Consider the following 15,690-nt stretch of genomic DNA (forward strand, 5'->3'; position numbering starts at 1 on the left):
TATTGTTTCTGACATTAACTTTTTTTTTCCCTAAAATGCACTATCTTCTTACTATCCAAATACTATGGGTACATATCGTCAGTGTCTTTTTCCAAGTCATAAATGATGAAAGAGTAAAATCCATAAAGATACTGGGAAAATCAGATCAGCAGCCAAAACAAGCCACACAAAGGAAGGGCTGCGGGCTACTGGATTTGGAAGCATAAACATTACATGAGCACACCCATGACTGAGCAATGTGCAGCCACACCTGGAGGCTGACTCTTGGACTCCATTCCCAAGCCAATAATGAAACAGGCCTCCTAAGGCGAAGTGTAAAGATTCGATCACCTAACATCAGCTTTGATGTCAGGGACCTTTTCAGCAAACAAGCAAAAATAACTTAGATTCACTTTGCCTAAAAGTAAGATTATACTCTGTCAAATAAATCAATATATTTTGCTGGATGTTCCAGATCTCTGTTGTCATGGATAGGACCTATTTCACAGTAAGCTGGCTTACTAAATAAGTAAGTTCCACAGAAAATAAACTCACCAAAAACAAATCATTGTTATATAGGGAAGACATGCACAATTATCTATATAACTGAACTTTTTGGCCTAAATATATCCTATCTGTATCATTAATGTAATTTTTTCCAACTTTTAAAGGGTAATGAGGGATGCTTGGGTGGCACAATCCATTAAACAGAGGACCCTTGGTTTTGGCTCAGGTCGTGATCTCAGGGTCGTGAGATCATGTCCCAAGTCAAGTCCCACGACAGCCTCTACACTCAGCGGGGAGTCTGCCTGAGACTCTCTCTTGCTCTCCCTCTCCCTCTGCTCCTCCCGCTCATGCATGCTCTCTAAAATAAATAAATAAATCTTTTTTAAAATAAAAAAAAAAAGGATAATGAATGCAACAGTAATATACAGAGGAGGATGACTCGGGATGATGGATGGCCTAGGAAGCACCAGGAATGTCTCTCCACCTAGAAGATGATGACATTGGCAGGATCTCTCTGATAACTAGTTTCAAACTCCAGTCCAGTCAAAGGCTTGCAATTTTAGGGAAAAAGCTGGATGGTAAACTGCAAAAAATTTTGGTGAATTTCAGCTCTTAGCCCAGTGGCAGCTACTCATCCCCCCATCCCCAGCCAGCGGCAGGAAGCTGTGCATGTACTCCTGGGCGGCTTACACACAGCTTGTGGGCGCCCAGGTGGGCAAAAAAAAAAAAGGACCCTGTCCTCCAAATACTGGGGACCTGTGCTATGATAACTGATTACTGTTCTCATCACAGACGTACAGAAAATAAGTTCAGTAGCCATTGTTACTGCACCTTCTCCACTGTGGTGAGCCCCATGCCCTCTGGCTGAAGTGACTTCCAAGGGATTTAAAAGGTCAGTTCCCCCATTTTCCTCCATTTTTTGCTTTTTTCCCTTTCAGAAGCCAGACATTAAAGACTAAGACATTCAAAAATGGCTGCATTTATAAGAAAAACTGGAAAGTGACCACATATGCACAGGGAAATGCTCAGGTTGAGAAGACCTAACCTTTATACCTGAGGTTGATCCTTGGCACAGAGACAGCCCCCAACAAATAAACAGAAATTAACAACAACAACAACAAAAGAGTAAACCCTGGAGGAGGAGGACAATCCGAGTTCCAGAGTTACCACATTCGGCTCAGGTCATGATCCCAGGGTCCGGGATCAAGCTCCGTGTTGGGCTCCCTGCTCAGTGAGGAGCCTCCTTCTCTTTTCCCTGCCGCTTCCCCTGCTTGTGCGCTCTCTCTCTCACTCTCGTTCTGTCTCCCTCTCTGTCAAATAAATAAAATCTTTTAAAAAATGCTCAAAAAACTAAAGAGATAGAGAAAGTCAGGAAAACAATACATAAACAAAATGAAAATAATAAAGAGTTAAAAACCTAGAAGGAAATTTAAAAATTCTAGAGCTGAACAGTGCAACTGAAAAACTCACTAGAAGGATTCAAAGGCAGACTGGATCAGGTGGAAGAATCAGCCAATTTGAAGACAAGACAAGAGAAATTCTCAAGGATAAAGAACAGAAAAAACAAAGAAAGGTGAACAGAGCCTAAGGGTCCTGTGGGATACCATTAAAGCCGACCAGTGTACATATCATGGGGGTCCCAGAAGGAGAGAGAAAGGGGAATAGAGAAAATATTTAAATAATGGCTGAAAACTTCCCAAATTTGATGACAGGTATGAATAGAAACATTCAAGAAGCCTGGAGCACCTGGGTGGTACGGTTGGTTAAGCAGCCAACTCTTGATTTTGGCTCAGGTCATGGTCTCAGGGTCTTGAGATCAAGCCCGATGTGGGGCTCTGTGCTCAGCACGGAGTCTACTTCCACTCATGCTCTCCCTCTCTCTCATATAAACATAAACAAACCTTAAAAAAAAAAAATTCAAGAAGCTCAATGGACCCTAAGTTAGATGAACTCATAGACCCACATCAAGACACATTATAATCGAACTTTGAAAAACCAAAGATAAAGAGAAAATCTTGCAAGTAGCAAGAGAGAAGTAAATCATCACATACAAGGGATTCTCAAGAGATTGTCAGATTTTCATCAGAAACTGTGGAAGCCAGAGGCAGTAGTGGGCTGATATATTCAAAGTGTTAAAGGAAAAAAGGAAACCAAAATAAACTCTCAGCCAAGATTCCTAACAGCAAAACTTGGTTAAGACATTAAAACTGGGGGCGCCTGGGTAGCCTAGTGGGTTAAAGCCTCTGCCTTCAGCTCAGGTCATGATCTCACGGTCCTGGGATCGAGCCCCGCATTGGGCTCTCTGCTCGGCAGCAAGCCTGCTTCCTCCTCTCTCCCTCTCTGCCTGCCTCTCTGCCTACTTGTGATCTCTGTCAAATAAATAAATAAAATCTTTAAAAAAAAAAAAAAGACATTAAAACTGGGAATTAAGACGTTTCCAGATAAACAAAAGCTGAGGCGGTCTGTGACACTAGACCTGCTCCACAGTAACTGGTAATGGCAGTGGTCCTGCAAGCGTGAAATGACAGTACCAGGAAGTCAAGTGAGTAAGGAGGGCCCTCAGTAAAGGCAAACACATGAACAATTATAAGACCTAGTATTATGGTAACTCTGGCTTGAAACTCCACATTCTGTTTTCTATATAATTTTAAAAACTAATACATTTAAAATAATTATTAGTTTATGGTTTGGGGCACAGAATGTATAAAGATGTAATCCTATGACATCAACACTTGCACCTAGGGAAACACTGATCTTCCTGTCTTTACGCTTTTGCTTTACTAGAAATTTTAAATAAAATTACACATTAGATAGTCTTCTCGAACTAGTTTCTCTTAGCGTGACTTATTTTTCAGATTCTTGCATTGTGATGCATGTATCAGTACTTCTTTCCATTTTATTCCTAAATGGTATTCCATTATAAGGATATATCACAATTATTTACCCACTTACCACTTAATGTACATTTTAGTTGGTGTGTATTAGTGTAGCACTGTGATTTTATTTGGATTTCCCTAGTGACTGACAATGCTGAACAACTATTTCATGAACTTGTCATTCATATAACTTCTTTAAGAAAGATCTATTTTTTTATTGGGGTGTCTGGCTTATTTTTGAACTTTAAAAATTACATATTACAGACTCAAGCCTCTTATATACATAACTATACTTATTTATATAAATCTATATATCTCTGAATACATTCTACCGTTTGCTCTACTGTTTTATAATCTTCTCAGTGATACCCTTTGAAGAACAAAAGTTTGAGTATGTTTTAAATTCTGTAATGAAAATTAAAAATATGCTTCTAAAGACTAGGGAATAAGATATATTTGCAACATAAAATTACAAATAAAAAAAATTCAAACTATATTCTCCATATGACTCTATGTAAGGTTTATATATGCTACATGTATGTGTGTCTATCAACAGACACACAATAGACACACATACATACACTTAGGAGGGAATACATCAAAATGTGAAAAAATGTGCTTACTGAAGACTTTGTGGGATTACAGGTAAGTTTTATTCTTCTCCTTCTTAAACCTTTTTCAGATTCTTCCTAGTGGCAAGTCAGCACCCTCTGAAAATGACTTGAATACATTTCTTGAAGATCAAACCAGTTCATTAGCTACACTCAGGACTTCAGAAATGATCAAGGTCCAAATAACATCTGAAGATAATCAAGATACAAGTACTGTATTTATCAAAAGAATAAAAAATAATACAAAGTATGATTCTGATTTTAAAACAAAAGCTAGACACACATGTACCTCCAAAACACCCCTGTCCCAACAGAGCTTGATGGAAATAAACTGTAATGATGGAAGGTTCTTTCTACTAGTCAATTCAGTAGCCATTAACCACAGTACAGGAGGAAATATAGCTGGTGACTACACAAATGGTGGCAATGAACATGCCTGAGAAACTGAAATTTTAATTTAATTTTAATTCAAGTAAGTACACATCGCCAGTGGCTACCACATTGGTCAGCACAACTTTATGGGGGGGGGAAATCAGATTCATGGCTCTACTGCCCATTTTTCTCCTCCTTCCAGTCATTCAGTAATTTACTGATACTATATCATCTTTCATCTCTCCCTAGACATCAAATAATAACTTAAAAAAAGATTACGTTATTTCACTAATGGGTATTTATCCAAGGGAAATGAAAATACTAATTCAAAAAGATATATAAACCCCTACATTTACGGCAGCATTATTTACAATTGCCATTTGCTTCACTTATATACACAGAGAAAGGGGGGCAGGGGAAGGCGAGGGAGAGAGTGAGTATTACTCAGCCACAAAAAAAGAATGGGATCTTGCCATCTTCAATAACATGGATGGACCTAGAACAGATTATGCTAAGTGAAAAAGGTGAGACAAATACCATGTGATTTCACTTACGTGTGGAATCTAAAAACCAAAACAAACAGAAAGCAGAAACAGACCCACAAATACACAGAACTGATGGCTGCCACAGGGAAGGGATTCAGGGAGGGGGGATGGGCAAAATGGGTGAAGGGGAGGAAGGGAGGAGGAGGTACAGGCCTCCAGTTATGGAAGGGGACAGCAGATGTATCAGAGTCAGTGGTCCTCTAATAGTGTACATGATGACAGATGGTAACTATGTTGACAGAGAGCATCACATAAAGTATAGAGCTGTCTGTCCAATCACCATGTTGTATACCAGAAACTAAGGTACACCGTGTGTCAACTATACTTCAATTTTTAAAAAAGTGAAAAAAAATCATACATTAAGCTTCCTATACGTTCTCTTGAGAATGAGAACATATGAAGAGTACCAATTACTCCAAGATTATCTGAGTAAAACCAGTTAGCCATTAAGATGTAATAGCCCAAACCCAATTTACTTTTCTTCCACCTAATTCTTCAAGGGTAACCTGAGTTTCTGATCTGTGTTCTTCAGAGATGCTCAGTCACCTGCCATCTTTTCTCTTTTTATCTTTGTTCCTCCTCTTGTGGGAAAGCAAAAAGAATGGAAAAGAAGTTGAAGTGACACAATTTTATCAACAACATCACTCTAGCAAGTAAGAAACAGACTATACTTGCTAAAGCAGGATTATGCTGGCAAGGACATAAACATTCGTAGTAAATTCTCCTGTCATTTAGAGGCATTATTGTCATGCTGACTTGGTTTTTGCTTGCCTTGCTATAAAGCATGTTTTCTCTCTCACTTACATTACTAGGAAGCTAAAAAGTATCCTTAGGGCTTACAATTAGCTAACTTAACCCGGTGTTAATTCCTTTTGGTATCTTAGAGGAGTTTCTTATACACATGTGTATTTTAACTGCTCAGATTCTATCCTAATTTTTCACATTCTAACACTTTTTAAAACTTTGTTCAAGATTAATGAAGGTATAAAACAGAAAAAATCAATACAAATTACTTAAACAGACATTCCATAAGGTTTCAGAACATCTTCCTACCTCTAATAATGTCCAAATTAGAGACAAAAAAAATCCTTTTTGTCTGAATTTTGAAAAACTCATTTGAAGAAATAGAAACAATATCTCTTTTAAACACTGTGATTGTATTATACTTCTCCAAACACAAGATTCAAAACCAAGATCAGTCACATCTTTTATTAGCTATTTCCCATGCTTACTTCCCACGCTGCTTAGATTATCAGTGTTTTTCTCTCACTTATGCTGTTTTAAATGATCTAACATACCTTGAATTGTCATGTTCTTGGAAATGTTGTGCTCTTAATTGGAATGCCACGAACAATGATGATGCTATTGCCAATAACTGGTTTCTCTCATTCTCTGTTAACTTGTGTCCTAGGGAAATCAACCAACCAATCAATCAATCACATACATAATGTTAATATCTAGTGCTTCTATCTTATAGAACTGTTAGTCAGGGAAATCAGTATTTTATAAAACATCTATTATGGGGTTAGTATTGTACCAGGCATGCAGTGGGGGAGGAGAGGGAGCAAGATTTCTCAAATAAGACAAAAAACCCCAAGTGGGATCTATCAACTAGTTCTGGAAGTTCAGTAATAGACCTTCAAGGGCCTGATTAAACCACACTCTTACAGGCTTAGAGAAGTTCCTGATTGTCCCCAACACTTAAGTGGTGATGAAAACATCTCATATGATCCCACAATTACCCTATATGAGGATTACAAAAATTTGGTCTCAGTCTTCTCACAACATACACTCTACAAGAACAGTTCTCAACGTGTGGCCTGGGGACTACTGGGAGTCCCCAAGAGCCTCTGAGGCCTGCAAGGTCAATACTACTTTCATAATCGAGCCTATGTCAAGCTCTGTGCTAGCACAGAGCCTGCTTAGGATTCTCTCTCTCCCTCTGCCTCCGTTTTTGCCCCTCTAACTCCCCCACTCACACCGCCCCCAGGCTTGCATGCACGTGCTCTCTAATAAAACAAACAAAAACAGCGAAGATCTACTTCATCCTCCACACAGTACAAATGCACCTTCTACAGTACTGTTTGACAGGTGCTTATCTAGGATCTCTAAAACTCCAACGCCTGCAAACCGACAAACTCAAAGATTTCTAAATCATTAGACAGTTACTTCTCACACTGAGTCAGACTGTCTGTGACTTCCACGCAACTTTTCCAATCTGACCTAACACCAAATAATTCTATTCTTCTAATTCTATTCTTTCTTTTGCTTGCACATTACCAATCTTGAAAGATAAACCCTGCCCGACATGACTAGTCTTATGATAATGAGCTCCAGCATAAGGCTACCCCTGATCTCAGATCACAGGGGCCTTGATAACCTGTTGTCCTCTCATGGCCTGATGCCCATGACATGCCTGCCCTGGCTCTGACTTCGGACTTCTTCTCAATGTTCTTCATCACTTTCCCCTCTGGTTTTTCCCTTGCCGAAATCTCTGATCCAGCTGGTCCTAATGTCTAGTAATACATGTTCCAAATGTTGTTCTAACTAGGTTGGACTCAAATCCAGCCTAACCATTTGGACCTGAAAGCTGGTCCAAGGCAGAAACGAGCCCTGACTGAATCTTGGGTTTGAGGTAAGGATTAGTCCATTATCTGGCTCCTTCACCAGAGTGATCAATATATGGTATGTCCTACCAACTACAAAAGTGACCTCTTTTGTGCCAGACACGGTCAACAAATAAATATAAATCAGTGCCTAGGACTCAAGTGGGCTGAATTGACGACAGCTGGACTGTTCCTTATTAATGAGTCTCCAATTCTCAGGCTAACCACCTGGAGTTCCTTCAAAGTTCTTCACACAACATGTATTTCTCAAACCATCTCTAGTAAGAGATTAGGATTTTCACTATCACAATCACTTTCTTTTGCACAAACAAAAAAATGGAACGGTAGTCTTTTTTTAGTTCTTTTCTAACAACAGTAACATTTACAAATGTAAAGGGCTTTGTCTAGCATCAGAACCATGTGGAGATAGTCTGCGGCTAGAGGTTATATAATCATACTATGGCTCAATACAAGATATTATTAGACTATACTTATGGTATATAATAGTATCTAATATATAAAAAAAACTTATTTTAGTTTTTAAAAAATATATCTGCTATTTTTGTATTTTTGTTCCAAGGTATAATACAGACACAGTAATTTTTTAAACTTATAAAAAGTCCAAATGTGAAATTTCAACAAGTAATTTGCAATTGACATATGAAGTCCAAAAAACAGAATAATAATTTAAAAAGAAAATTTTTTTCACACAGCTTTCAATTTCAAGTTTATGGGCCAATTAAAAATTTTTTTTAAATGCTAACTTAGGGCTTAGCATTTTGCCACAGAGACACCACATTTTACATAACACTGTCACATCATTAGTTTTCATTAGAAATCTTTTTGAGGGGCTCTCGCATGGCTCAATCGGTTAAGCACTGGACTCTTGATTCAGCGCAGGTCGTGATCTCAGAGTCCTGAGATCAAACTCTACACTGGGCAGAGACTGCTTAGGATTCTCTCCCTCTGCTTCTCCTGCCTCCTGTCCCCAGTCCCCCCACCACTCTTCACGTACATGTACGTTCCTTCTCTCTCTCAAAAAAAAAAAAACCTTTTTGGTATTCATTTAAAAGATCACTTCAGGGGTGCCTGGGTGGCTCAGTTGGTTAAGCAACTGTCTTCAGCTCAGGTCATGATCTCAGGGTTCTGGGATCGAGCCCTGTGTTGGGTCCCCTGCTTTGCAGGGAGTCTGCTTCTCCCTCTCCTGCCCAGCCCCCACACTCATTCCTACTTTCTAATAAACAAATAAATAAAATCTTAAAAAAAAAAAAAGATCATTTCAATCTCTAGGTAGTGACTAGACTCCTCAGTTTCATGTTTTATAATTAATCTTTATCTGGGATTCATTGTATTTGGTACAAATTAAAGGGTTAACATTTCATATAAACAGTAAGAGGAAAAATTCCTACATATACTGATTTCTGTTTATGAGCTCTCTATTCCTTACACTGACATATTTATTCACTTTCCTGTTTTCTGTTTTCAAGTACTTCCATTCTCATACTTCATATCATATTGTTTAGATAGACTGGCTTGGCAATACATTTTAATATACAGAGGGCCAATTTTATCATTTTTCATAATTACCTTGGCTATTTTCAGAAACATATGAATACATATAAGATTTTTAATCACTTAATGTAGTGGACCTTGTGAATCTAACTGAAATGACATAAAATCTCTTTATCAATTTGGGAAAGATCGGCACTCCTATACTTTTGTGTCCCCAAACAATAACTCCTATGTTTTGCCAACTGTTCACATCTTACTTCTTCTTCCTCGACAAGATTTTATAGTTTGCAGAATCATATAGGTTCTATGTCTTCCCTATTAAATTTTTCCCCACCATTTTACAAGATACTTCAGTTAATTTGAATAGGGCTGGTTTTTTTCCATTTTCATTTCAAGCTGGCTCTTACTAACAGAGACAGACTTAACTTTGCATGTTTATCTTGTTGCATTCAGACCATGCCAAATGTGCTTTTATTCTAGAAATTTTTAGTAGTATCTTCTGGGTTTTCTAGGAACACAATTATATATAGAAAAAGAAAATTTCTTTTTTTTTTTTTAAAGATTTTATTTATTTTTTGGCAGACAGAGAGAGAGACAGGGAGAGAGGGAACACAAGCAGGGAGTGTGAGGGAGAAACAGGCCTCCTGCTGAACGGGGAGCCCAATGAGGGGCTCGATCCCAGGACTCCAGAATCATGACCTGAGCCGAAGGCAGATGCTTAATGACTGAACTGCCCAGGTACCCCCCAAAATTTCTTCTTTTTAAAATATTTAAACCAACTTTTTTTTTACTTTTTACCCTCTAAAACAATGATTGATAATAATGGTCCTCTTACATAATTCATTTGTTCCTGACTTTAAGGGAAATTTTTATAGCATTTCCTTTAAAATTATGTTTGTTACTAGTTTTCATTAAAATTTCATTGGTTTTTTTTCCTGGTGTTTAGTCAAATTTAGTTTAATTTTTATTTCAGAGTGTGTTTTAATTAGAAAAGGCGACTGAATATTTAACAAATACCTTTCTAGCATTTATGACTTTTTTGGTAAGCCATCAGTTTTTATTTTATTCTAATTGCAATGGATACCATTATCAAGGTTAGGGTTTTCTTTTTAACTTGGGGTACCATATGTATAGTATGCATACAATACAATACATTGTATTGTACACTACAATGTATTGTATTGTATGCATACTGTAACTTTGAGGTACCATTTGCAAGGTACCAGTTGCTACAAAATGGGTCCATTTTATTATTTTTTTTTTTTAAGATTTTTATTTATTTATTTATTTGACAGGCAGAGATCACAAGCAGGCAGAGAGGCAGGCAGAGAGAGAGCAGGAAGCAGGCTCCCTGCTGAGCAGAGAGCCCGATGCAGGGCTCAATCCCAGGACCCTAGGATCATGACCTGAGCTAAAAGCAGAGGCTGTAACCCACTGAGCCACCCAGGCGCCCCAAAATGCGTCCATTTTAAACATGCAATTCAAGAGTTTTACAAATGTGTGTGCCCATATAAACACCACAAACACCTACTTAGAATTTTCCCCTACTCCCAAATGTTCCCTTGAGTCTCTCCAATCAAGACCTCTACACCTGCTTTCCCTCCTGGCCTCATGCAACTAAATGCTTTTCTAGTTTCATATAAATGGACTCTTCTGTGTCTGGCTTCTTTTGAAAAAAATATTTTTGTGATTCACTGATGTTTTGTAATGAATCAGCAGCTTCTAACATTTTTACGTTGAGTAGTCGTCTTTGGCCTGAGTATACTGCAATTTGTGTAGCCATACATGCACTGAGGGCTTTTAAAGTAAGGGGGAAGATGTGATTTGGTTCTGTAAGTGAACTCCCTGCCTGCTGAATGAAGATGAACTGGAAAGTGCAATGGTGGCAGGAAGGAGGTCAATGAGAAGGCTGTTCGGAGTCCAGGCAAGAGGGCAGCAGCTCGGGGCTGGGGTGGTGTGCTACTTTGGTGCTGAATGGAGACATGCCTGCATTCAATTCCCAGCTTTACGTGAATAAGCCATGGCAAATACATTGCACTGACATTTGTGAGCAGGTTCGCATCTGGAAAAACCTGCGACGTTTCGATGAGGGGGGTTGAGAACACCTGCTGCCTATTAACTCCCAGCAATGAAAACCCCACATGGGACAAGTCTTTCTGTTGACCGAGGAATCCTAAGCACCTAGAACTTCAGGATGTAGACAAAGTGTATTTAAATACGTCTTGATTCTGGGTGGCTCAGTGCGTTAAGTGTCTGCCTTCGGCTCAGGTCATGATCCCAGAGTCCTAGGATCGAGCCCCGCATCAGGCTCCCTGCTCAGTGGGGACCCCGCTTCCCCCTTTCCCTTCCTGCTGTTCATGCTCTCTCTCAGACGAATAAACAAAAATTTTTTTAAGATTTTTATTTATTTATTTGACAGACAGAGATCACAAGTAATCAGAGAGGCAGGCAGAGAGAGAGAGAAAGAGAGAGAGAGGAGAAAGCAGGCTCCCTGTTGAGCAGACAGCCCGATGTGGGGCTCGATCCCAGGACCCTGGGATCATGACCTGAGCCGAAGGCAGAGGCTTTAACCCACTGAGCCACCCAGGCGCCCCGAATAAATAAAATCTTTAAAAAAAAAAAAATACTTCTTGATTCCTCCTATCCCTTTGTCAAGTGTAAAGTTCAAAAAGAGAGCACTGAAATCTGACATGTGCTTTTCACCTCTGCCAATCCTGATGGAGAAGATTCACAAGCATAATCCTGGGAGTATGGGGGGCCTGAACGGTGAGGCCGCAGAAACACCGAGAGCCTCCAGTATGGCATACAAGACAGACACAGCCTCATACTCTAGTGGCAGATGTCTTCAACAGCAGCAAGTCCCTTCCACTTAAAAGTTAGAACCCTAGGCTGAGAGGAGCTCTAAGAGTTTCTCCAATCCATCTCTTGAAAACTTCAAGAGCATTAAAGCTTGAAATCTCTATTGCATTCTCTGGTGACGACAGGTTGGAAAAAGGTGCAGCTCCTAATTTAAAAAGCCTTGGTCTTTTTAAAACAGTTTTCAGTATCCAGAGACCCTAGACCACCACCTTTAACCTAACGGATTCAGTACATACTTGTGAAAGAAAGGAGAAAAACTTCCTCCTCACGTTAGTCCTCACCTTCTTAGCCTTTGTGGGGATTGGGGAATATGTGTGTGTGGGGGGGGGGATTTCAAACAAGAGCCCCAAACCCCAAATAATGTCTAGGTTCTGCCAGCCTTCCTCATTAAGTTGGTGGTTACCACATGGAGGTCAAATCACAGAGCAGCACCTCCAAGGTCTGTGACACACCTTTGTAAACCTCATGCCATTATCACCGCCCTGTTCATGACCCAGTTTCTAAGAAGCCTGATCTGTGTTCTCTTAAGTGGCTTTAGTTCTGTCATCTATTTTTAACAGTCATCTGGTGCCTCCCTTCCCATCCAGTGTTGTCTTAAATGATAATGACAGATATCCTGATCCTGAGCCATGCATGTCCTCCCTTTGTGGGATGCGGCTTCGCTGGCCGTTTGCCCATGCATAGGCTTCACGTGTTGGCGGATCCGTAGTAATCTCTCTATGACCAGTTAGGTTTCTCAGAGAAGGATACTCTGCCATGGGGACTGAGGGTATGCGCCTGCCTGCCAGTACGTTGGGAACCATGTGGGGAATGATGGTTGAGAGAGGGGGCATCACCACATTCAGTATGTCCACACTGACTCAATCCTCTGTCCAAACGTGCCTGGTGTCCCTGGGTAGAGGGCATCTTATCCTCTATGTAGAAAAATCTCAAATCTTTTTCCAGGCGGGGGGTTTGGGGGGGTGGCGGGAGCCACCCTCCTTTAAAAAAAGGGAGGAAATATACAGAAAATCTTCCACAGATTTTAGATAAGAGTCTTGCCTATAGGAATTCCCCCAAGGTATCTGAAATTAATAGTGGCTAAGACTCCTGCAGGGTTCCATGGTGATAATGAGCTATTCCCCAGTTTTTCACATTGTCAGCTTAGGATTCAACTTTCTTAAGTTGCTAAGTCAGTTAAGAATCATCTTTTGGTTCTTCATTTTCCAGAATGCTATCTCTTCTTTGTCCTTATGGGCTTGCATTTTTAAAAGACTAAATTCAAAGGTGCCTGGTTGGCTCAGTGGAGCGTGTGATTCCTAATCGTAGGGTCATGAGTTCAAGTCCCATGTTGGGTGGGGAGCCTACTTAAAAATAAATAAATAATAAAAACATTAAGTAATAAAACCAATTCAGCGGCTGGGGAAAAATGTATATGTATTTTAAGATTTGATTTATTAATTTTTGCAAGAGACAGAGAAGGAGAGAATAGGGGGAGGGAGGGAAGGGCAGAAGAAGCAGACTCCCCACCAAACGGGGAGTCTGATGTAGGACTTGATCCTAGGACCTAGGGATCATGACCTAAGCCAAAAGCAGAGGCTTAACTGACTGAGCCACCCAGGAGCTCTTTTTTTTGTTGTTTTTTTAATTTATTTGTCAGAGAAAGCACAAACAGGAGGAGCAGCAGGCAGTGGGAGAAGCAGGCTCCCTGCTGAGCAAGGAGCCCAAGGTAGGACTCATGTCAGAACCCTGGGACCATAACCTGAGCCAAAGGGAGACTCTTAGCCACTGAGCCACACAGGCATCCTGTCATCTTTAACTCAAATTGGTTAAAGAACTTTCTTCAGTTATTTCCTCCCAAAAGGTATATATAATGATATGTTTCTGAATCTTTATTTTAAAATCTCTTTCCATAACTGAGAAGCCAAGGATAAGTTGGGTATAGTACTCTTGGGTCAAGTTCTTTTTAATGAAGTAGATATTTTAAGATTTTCTCATTTCCAGTTTATGGGGTCTGAAGATGATTTCAGTCTATATTCTCCGCATATGACTTGGTGTTTCTTTTTTCTTTCTAGAAACTTCAAAAACGTTTTGTTCTAGGTATGCCTTTAAGAGCTACTTATTATCATTAATCTTGACTGAAACTCAGCAAATCTTTCCAAATGACACCTCAAGGTTTTCTCAAGAACAGTGAAAAAAAAATAAGAAAGAAAGAAAGAAACCTCCCCTATCACTTCTTTTTAAATTAACCTTCCTTTATTTGTCCATTTTCTCTTCATGGAACTATTATATACATACAAAATCTTTTGGGTCTGCCCTCCACATCTCTGATTTCACATATAACTTCCTTCTCTATACCTTTTTACTACATATTTTGAGAAACTTCTATTTATTCCTTAGGGTCACTAATTTGGTTCTAGAAGTGTCCATCCCACCTTTCGTTTTGCTGAACACTTCTAAAAATGACAGTTCTTAGTTTATTAAAGTCTTTCTCTTCTAATTTAATGTCTTTAATTAGCTGTTCTTACTATTTCTCAGTAAGCTCAGTCACTTGACTCCCTTAGGAGTTCTAGGACACCTCCCATCCTCAGGGGTTCCTCCAGGTCTTCCACCCTACAGATCCTTTTCCTTTGTCCTAATGGCTCTGTTTGCCAAAGGATCAGGCACCGGTTTGCTGGTAAATGATTACCAACCAAGCTGGGTATGAAGGGAAAGGAAACACACCAGCCTACAGCATTTGCCAGTTTCCTTGTGGTAAGTACTTTCTCCAAGGCTGATTTCAAACTACCAGCATCTCATGAGAAAGGAAAGACAAGGCAGAGATGAGCAGCAGCGACCTTACACAGTCCTTGGAGAGGAGCTACAATGGTCTAAACGCTGCCTCATCCTTGAACTCATCCTTGATTCCCTCCATGGTCCAGACTCTCTGCTTCTACCTTCACTTAGCACTTATTTTGTCCTGTAGTGTAGTTAGTTCTTTACGTCTGTACTTCTCTTGTGAAGTAAGCTCCTTAAGTGCAAGGAAAATATGTTATTTGTTTTTAAATTTCTTCGAGAGCCGACACCAATTATTTGTTGATTGATTTTAATGACTGAATACTTTTTTTTAAAATATATTTATTTATTTGACAGAGAGAGATCACAAGTAGGCAGAGAGGCAGGCAGAGAGAGAGAGAGAGGAGGAAGCAGGCTCCCTGCCGAGCAGAGAGCCCGCTGCGGGACTCGATCCCAGGACCCTGAGATCATGACCTGAGCCTAAGGCAGAGGCTTAACCCACTGAGCCACCCAGGTACCCATAATGACTGAATTCTCAAAGACAACACAACAGTCCAAGTATCAAAGTACCACTATCACCAGCTAGATCCTAAGACATGAGCTTTTACTGCCCACCTGCCTGGGCTCACCAACCTCTGGCACAAATTTTTCTTACACTCTTCTTTCCAGTTTCTCTCTTAACTCAGCCAAAAGACCCTCCAGGCATAATATCCTGCGAAACCGAAACTCACTGATTTTGTTACACCACTTCTAAAGGTATAGAAATACAGAACTAAATTTAACGGCAAAGAAAGAAGTATAATTAATGGTATATTACTTGTGTTGAATCAAATTTTCACTAAAGATATGCAACTTTCCAGAAGAGAAAAATAATTCTGCTCATTTCCTTTGATGGGGCTAGAGCTTAAACTGTAGCAAGGCAGCAGAGAAAGGAGTCTAAAATGTTCATTCCAGGCCAACTGAAATGATAGTTCTTGAAATATTTTCTTCCTCATTTTCCCTTTACTCCAAAATCAAAATATCATCCTCCCCATTTTCATTTATTTTCCAGAATCTAAGAACAATAGCT

At 39.7% G+C, this 15,690-nt stretch overlaps 1 protein-coding gene across 2 annotated transcripts in view; it reads right to left on the reverse strand.

Annotated features, from left to right (window-relative positions):
* The window catches only part of PCCA (propionyl-CoA carboxylase subunit alpha), a 403,819-nt gene that overhangs the window by 169,495 nt on the left and 218,634 nt on the right, over positions 1 to 15,690 (reverse strand). For both annotated transcript variants that reach the window (XM_080798184.1, XM_080798183.1), the window contains one exon: positions 6,189 to 6,297. In XM_080798184.1, coding sequence (XP_080654310.1) covers positions 6,189 to 6,297 — 109 coding nt within the window. The remainder of the gene's footprint in view (positions 1 to 6,188; positions 6,298 to 15,690) is intronic.

This window comes from Martes martes (assembly GCF_963455335.1).
Source record: "Martes martes genome assembly, chromosome: 3".
Lineage (NCBI taxonomy): Eukaryota > Metazoa > Chordata > Mammalia > Carnivora > Mustelidae > Martes > Martes martes.